The sequence below is a fragment of the Antrostomus carolinensis genome, unplaced genomic scaffold, assembly GCF_000700745.2.
Source record: "Antrostomus carolinensis isolate BGI_N321 unplaced genomic scaffold, ASM70074v2 scaffold27888, whole genome shotgun sequence".
Classification (NCBI taxonomy): Eukaryota; Metazoa; Chordata; class Aves; order Caprimulgiformes; family Caprimulgidae; genus Antrostomus; species Antrostomus carolinensis.
In genome coordinates this window covers 30,320-37,013 of record NW_010332969.1, presented here as the reverse complement: position 1 = coordinate 37,013, position 6,694 = coordinate 30,320, and the positions used below count along the sequence as shown (strand labels likewise).

The window sequence follows — 6,694 nt, the reverse complement described above, 5'->3', positions numbered from 1 at the left end:
GGGAAATGATTAGACAAGCCTCAGCTGGTTTTTTCCCCTCTTGAATGGCTCTCTTTCATCAGGATATGTTAGGACAAGTGCTTTTTCAAGCCAGGATATCAGTAGAAGACACAGTGTTCTGTAAAAGTCATCCAGTTCCTGGGTAGCATCAACAGACGCGATTTCTCTGCTCCGCACAGAATATACGGTCAACCTTTTATTTTCTTGTTTCTTTTTTCTTTTTTTAATGGGTTTTGAAGCAAAAGGATGTGAGTTTTACAGCTAGTTATGAATCTTTTCGAATTTACTGACTTCTGTCTGACTCTTGGGCCAGCACAATGCTTCTGCTGTTCAAAGAAAACCAGTCCAAATTAGTATGTATAAGCCACTCGTTTTTAATGCTACTAACAAATGCTGCTTACTGGGACGTTTATCACTGCTGCCGAGGGTCAAAAGTTGGGGATGTTCTTTAATGCCAGGATTTGGCTGTTCTTTAGGAGATTTTTTATTTAAAAAAAAAAAAAAAAAAAAAAAGCTGGAGTTTTTGTTGTTTACTGGAACTGCAGGATTTAAAAGGGGTTTTTAAAACTGGGTTGGAATATCATGCCTTGCCTTTTTCTCACTTTTATTTTGTTAGCTGTCTTTTGGAGCGGTTGTACGAAGGGAGTGAGAGCAGAGAGTGTTCCTAGAGTGGAGATAAGGGACGGCGTTGGGTAACGTTGCTGGTTTGATCTGGGGTCAAATGTGAGGTTTTGTGGAGAGGCGCCTGGATGTGTTACGTCTACACAGCACTGTGCTGGTCATGGAAACAGGAGGTTATGTGGAAATTGGGGAGGTACAGGGAGGCTGAGTCACAGCAAGCTGTGCTTTGTAAGGTGAATGCTGCACAGTTTAGGAAACATTTAAATTAAAAAAAAAAAAAAAAGAAATCTTGCTCTCCACAGGTTCTTTGGCTTTGCTTTCTGGTTCATTGCCGTGCAGATGAATACACGGGGACAAAAATTTTGCTCTCTGGGTTGTCCTTTTCCTGCAGTTGCTTTCTGCTCCTGTAGCCCAGCTTTCTCACTTGCCTGCAACTGGGAATATTCTGCTTTATTGTGAAAGATTTCCTGACTGAGAGAGGAGAACGTCAGGCGAGGTGAACCGTCGGGGCAGGAGTTACCGGTGCCTTTGGGAAGGAGTTCTGTCTCTTCCATGTTTCCTCCTGCTGTAGAAATCCCAGTCACTACTTTATTAGGGATAAAATAATATCCTTTGGGATATTTTTTCCATTTCCCAGAGAAATATTTCCCAAAATTCTTGAGATGGGAATACTGTGAATTATTTCCTTGTGCGTTATCTAACCGTTCCCTTCCTCTTGCTGAAAAAACAGACGAGTGTGTGTGCAGCTGGTATTTAGCTGAATGTCCTATACATTGTGGTGGTGTCACAGCTTTTGTGTGACTTCTGGCCTTTTTTAACACGATCCTGTGAGATCTGGTGTGCAAAGGAAACAAGACTCTTCCTGGCTCCCTTATGGAATGAACCAAATTCCCATTTGCAGAAGTTCTCGCTGTTAGCGTGTGTGCCGGGCAGAGCAGAGCCGGCGCTTGGGATCGCGAGCAAACTCTGCGTGGCTCCTTCTCAGACACAACTTGCCAGCGGAGTGAGTGGTGAGTGCTAAATACTATGGGAGTGTAAATGGAGAAAAGCTTGTTTTTAATTAGAGTACAGTTGTCCTGCTGGTATTTGATTGATCTATGATTTGTGGAGCCTGGAACTTAGGTGAAAATTTGAGTTCACTTTCTAAAAGCAGCTGAAATCTCAAATTTAAACCTGATCCAGATTTTTCTGGGAATTTTGCACCATGAAGATTGAGTTGAAAAATGAGGAAGCTTTGTCTGGGAAGCTTGACTGTTCTCAGAGGAAAAGCTGAACTTACAGCAAAAGCTGAAAAGACAGGAAATTCATGTCTGTTCACAAAAATACGAAGGTAGAATGGAGCGTTAGGACTCGCTTCTGCCCAAAGGCAAAGACACCAGATAAAGCACAGGATAGATGAGAGCTGGGAGTAGTGACTCCTGTGGGATCATTTTCTGTGGCATAAGTAACTCCTGCCTAGCGCAGTCTCGTAATGGAGCATTTATATTTAGTAGATAGCAGACAGTAATTAATGATGATCTATGTTTGGAAGCGTGGGGCGGCAGAAAATTGGGCTTTGTAACGAGGAATGTCTCTTGTGATGGTTGGAGCAGCGGAGGAAATGCAGTGTAAGCAGTTACTGTGGCAACTAAAAGGTAGCTTTGTAGATGTTGATTTTTCAGCCTTGTGGGAAACGCTAACTTCACCGCTTCATCCCAGTCTATTTCTGAAAAGCTCACCAGTGCTTTATGGCACTGTGTAATTAGGCTTGTGCTGGTGCTTGCTCTAACTACTGGTTTTGTTCAGCCTTCTCTTTAGTTATGTTCTGAGGCCGCTGTGTCATTGGGCTCTGCGGAAATATCGTTATGTATTTGCACAGACTGCGACCTTCTTATCAGTAGCATTTTCCAGGATGGCTCTATCTAGCCAGAGCAAAGCAAAAATCTTTGCTATTGTGTCAGTTGTTTGGTTTTTTTTTTCCCCTGAGGTTTTGGTGCAGTTTCCTTTCTCTTGTCATGTGCAGGTTTCGTCTGCCCTCCCTTCCTCTTTCCATATCCAGACAATTTATGGTTGCATGTTCTTGGTTTTGCATTCCAAAGAGATCTCAAGAACTGAAATTAGGAGGAACTGATTGACTCAAAGCCTAATCTTTAGTTGTTTTACAGGTCTAAGCCTGTAAAAAGTCTTACCCTCTACTTTTTTTTTAAGTAGCAGAATATGATAATCAAATGATAAAGTCATTTCCAGCCCGTCACAGCTCAGGCAAGTATCTCCTGCAATGGCCAAGTAATGAAATGTTGGTTGAAAATGACACATGAATAATCCATGAATAATCCTGGAGCCATGCCATGCAAGTGGCAGGATCAAACTTTGGGAACAGCTTCTCATGGCAAAATCCTACTGTGTTTTAGTGAGGGGAAGCCCTTCCTTCCCTCGGCGTACAGACCTGAGCGTGCAGTTTTCCTGATATCTCCTCTCATGTGGCTTCCTCTGTCATTTGTTTTCCAGCCTAAGCGAGAGCTTTTTCATGGTGAAAGGTGCAGCCCTTTTCTTACAACAAGGCAACAGCTCCCAGGGCCAGCGAAGCCTCCAGCATCCTCACAAACATGCAGGTAGTGGATGAAATCACCTACTGAATTTTTTGTTCCCCTCTTGCTTTGCTGTTCATCCTGTCCCTGTGGACAGATTGCTCGCAGGCGTGGGTAGGTGGGTGGGTGACTCCTCTGATTGTCACAGTGGGCCTTGTACAACCTGCTGAGTCAAACCAGGTTTTCAGCCCACTTGATTGGAACAGGAAGGAATGATTGTTGAGTCTTTGTTTAAATTTCTGTCATTATCTCAGAACTGTAACTGGAGTAGAAATTTCTTCTCTGCAGACGTTCTGGCATTCAGCACGGTGTTCTTTAGGCAGGGAAGCCTGCTGAGCCAGAGGCTCCGTGCTGGATATGTATCCCTGTTTTCCATAGCCACAGATGAAGAAATGTCATTTGTGCTTCAGTGATTTGGTCTTTGTCTGATTCAGCATGGCAGGGACATTTCTCCAAGTGCTCTCCCAGGTTCCAATAATCTGAAGCTTGGGACTTCTGGTGCCAGCTGACAGCATTTGTTCTTTTGAAACTACCTGTTGCTGGTTTTGTTTGATGTTACCAGTAAGAATGAGGAACATTTTAATGGGATTTGGGTCTCTAGATAAATGTACATTTCTTAGCTCCTTATATTCATTTGTCTGGTTTCAGGAAAACCCCCTTTTCAGTGAACTCATCACAATCTGGCCTGTAAGAATTCATCACAGTTTAAGAACAGACTGTCCTCCTTCCCCCAGTCCCCTCCAGTGTGCCAAACTGGTGGGAAGAAATGGTGGGGAGTTGTATGGTGAACGTATGTAAGGATTGATAAGCAGATAGGGGGTTCAGGACAGTGGATTCGACTCACCCAGTGTTTTTATGCCTTCTGTCTTTGACAGTTTTGGAATAAGTGATTACTGGGGAAGAAGAAATAAGATCATCAGGGCATTTTGAGAGCAGGAGCATGTGGGAAAGGCACAGTGTGGTACTGTGTGTGTGCTGCTTAGTAAACACTCCGAGCACAAAGAGGGTGTTTGAATGCCAAGCTTGGCTTTGGGTTTCTTTAATTGTCAGCAATTTCATAGACCCAGCAAACATCCTACGGAAGGAATTTTATCTTGTATGGAAAGTTATGAGTGCATTACCGAGTTATTAAATGTGAACTTGCTCCTTTCACTTGCTTTCACCAAAGAGAAATGTACCCACCGCTCTAGAGCTGAAGGGACTTGTTGCATGAGCAGCACTTTGTTTGAGATAGAAGGGATCCATCACCCCAACCAGGCCACTCCTGCAGCTCTTCTTCCTCAGAAGTTCCTCATATTCCCATACACCCTCCACAAGGCCAGTGGGGCTGATCTGATCCCACGCTACTCTGTGTGTTTCACAAGGCAGTTTTTCTTTTGTCCTTTGTTCCTTTTTTTTTTTTTTAATCAGAGTTGTTCCTCCTGCCTCTTCCTCAGTGCCTATATCTTTTGGGAGTGCCTATATCTTTCTGTCTTCTCTTAGATGCTGTAACAGGAAGAGTATCATCATTTGTGCCAGTCACAGGTAGCTTCCAAATACCATAAGGTTGAGTTCTCACACAGGCAGATAACGCTCATCCAAGCAGCTCACTTCTGTTAGTGTTCTCTGGGACAGCACAGTTAACTGGCCTCCCTTCAGTGGTGGTTTTTGACTTAGAAACATCCAGTTTCATTAAAGCTCAAGACTCTGCCGATTCTCTGTGCAGCAAGTGAAAGATTATTCTGATTATTTCTCTGCTTTCTCTGCAGGTGATTTGCCTCAGCACCTCCAGGTGATGATCAACCTCCTTCGCTGTGAGGACAGGATCAAACTGGTAAGAAAAGCTGCATTTTCCTGCTCTCCTTTCTGTTGGAGGTGTTTCAAACAGACCCGTAGAGGTTCATGAAAAGCTTTGGCAAATCTAGGTTTCAGAGTCAGCTTAACTCTGTTCTGGTTGCCAGTCCTATTGTGTTTTCCTGTCCACTCCTTTTGCCCTGATCCTTACATCAAGGTAATGAGTTGGATCAGCAGACTGATCTATCTGAAGTGTGTTTGTTTTGTTAGATTTAATTTTACAGTCGGCTGACAAACATTAATACAGGAGAAGAGACAGGAGCTTGCTGATGCTAGTGGACACTCTTAATTCAGTCTTGAAATTGCATCCAAATAGGACTGAGCTTTCTTTTAAAGAAATCTGCAGAGGCTGTAAAAGTCACTGCAGAAACCTCTGTGTCAGTTACCCCTCCTGCATGACTAACATATTTCAGTGACGGCTTGTGAGCGGAAGAATCCTCTGAGCCTGCCTCTGTTTTCAGTTCAGTGCATGACCAGTGTTTTTACCAACTTTCTAGTTGAACCTCTTTGGAACAAATCTTCAGGTTACATGTTGTAGTATTTCTCTGAACTGGGGCAGGTCATCTAGGCAGTTCTTCTCCCCAGCCAATGCCAAGTCAAACTGGCAACCAGCCTTGCTGGAAGATGGAATGTCTCTCCCTGTATTTTTCATGCTGCAGCTTAATAAAGCTTTTGGGCACAGTTACACCTTCAAAAAATATTAGGCAGCAATGGAAGTAGTAATTATCCAAGAGGTAGTTTGCAGACCTTGGTGACCTTTTTCTAGGCTGTCCGTTTGGAAAGCGTGTGGACAGACCGAGTCCGGTACATGGTGGTCGTGTACAGCAGCGGACGACAGGACACGGAAGAGAATATTCTGCTGGGTGTGGATTTCTCCAGCAAGGAGAGGTATGTCTAAGGCAAGGCTGGGCTTGGAAATCAGGCAGGCTGGGTTCTCTGGAATGCCTGTCAACACCAAACTGTCCCTAAGGAGTTGGTTTATGTGTATCTGCAAATTCTAGTAAGAGGAAGGACATATGTTGAGTTTTCTGCCCAATTATGAGGGCAGAGAGAGGGTGATTTTTGTTCCAGAAAGCTTTCAGTCTCCTTGGAATGTCTGGACAGTTGTGGGCAAAGTGCTCACGTGTAATCCATCTGTAGGGCTGTGGCACCTACCTTGTCAGTGGGAGATTGCTGTCTGCTCGCTACAAAATGCTCTTGCAGACACATTTGCAAACCTGGAACTTATTCTGTCCACCAGACCTCCAGTCTGTTGATGGTATGATGCAATGGAGCTGGTTTTTGAGGGGGGAGCTTAGTTGCCAAATAACATCAATAAACAATACTGCAAAAGTACCTCCAAAGTCAACAAACAAATGTGTCACTAATGAGCTGTTTCTTTTGTCTGACTGATAAGAGCAGATAATATTTTGAAAGGCAAATGAAATATTTTGTTATCACAGACCCTCTCACATTATTCCAAGTTCTAGGTGAGTAAACCAAGGCAGAAAAGCTCTTGGCTCAGAGAGACAGGGCTGGTTTGGCAGAGCTGGAGTTAGAAGTCAGAGCTTCCAGGCTGTTGTTTCTGTTCTCTGATGATTTAGCAGGCTGCCATGTTGTGCTGGCACAGCCAGTGTGACTTGTCTTTTCTTTTTGGAAAACCTTAGTGGTTGTTTCCATTGCTGTAAGTGGAA

General features: G+C 43.8%; 1 protein-coding gene across 1 annotated transcript in view; it reads left to right on the top strand.

Annotated features, from left to right (window-relative positions):
- Positions 1–267: 267 nt before the first annotated feature.
- The window catches only part of LOC104529411 (protein phosphatase Slingshot homolog 1), an 18,831-nt gene continuing 12,404 nt past the window's right edge, over positions 268–6,694 (top strand). The window contains exons 1-4 of the mRNA XM_010173711.2: positions 268–353; positions 3,109–3,212; positions 4,937–5,001; positions 5,788–5,909. Of these exons, the coding sequence (XP_010172013.2) occupies positions 268–353; positions 3,109–3,212; positions 4,937–5,001; positions 5,788–5,909 (377 nt within the window). The remainder of the gene's footprint in view (positions 354–3,108; positions 3,213–4,936; positions 5,002–5,787; positions 5,910–6,694) is intronic.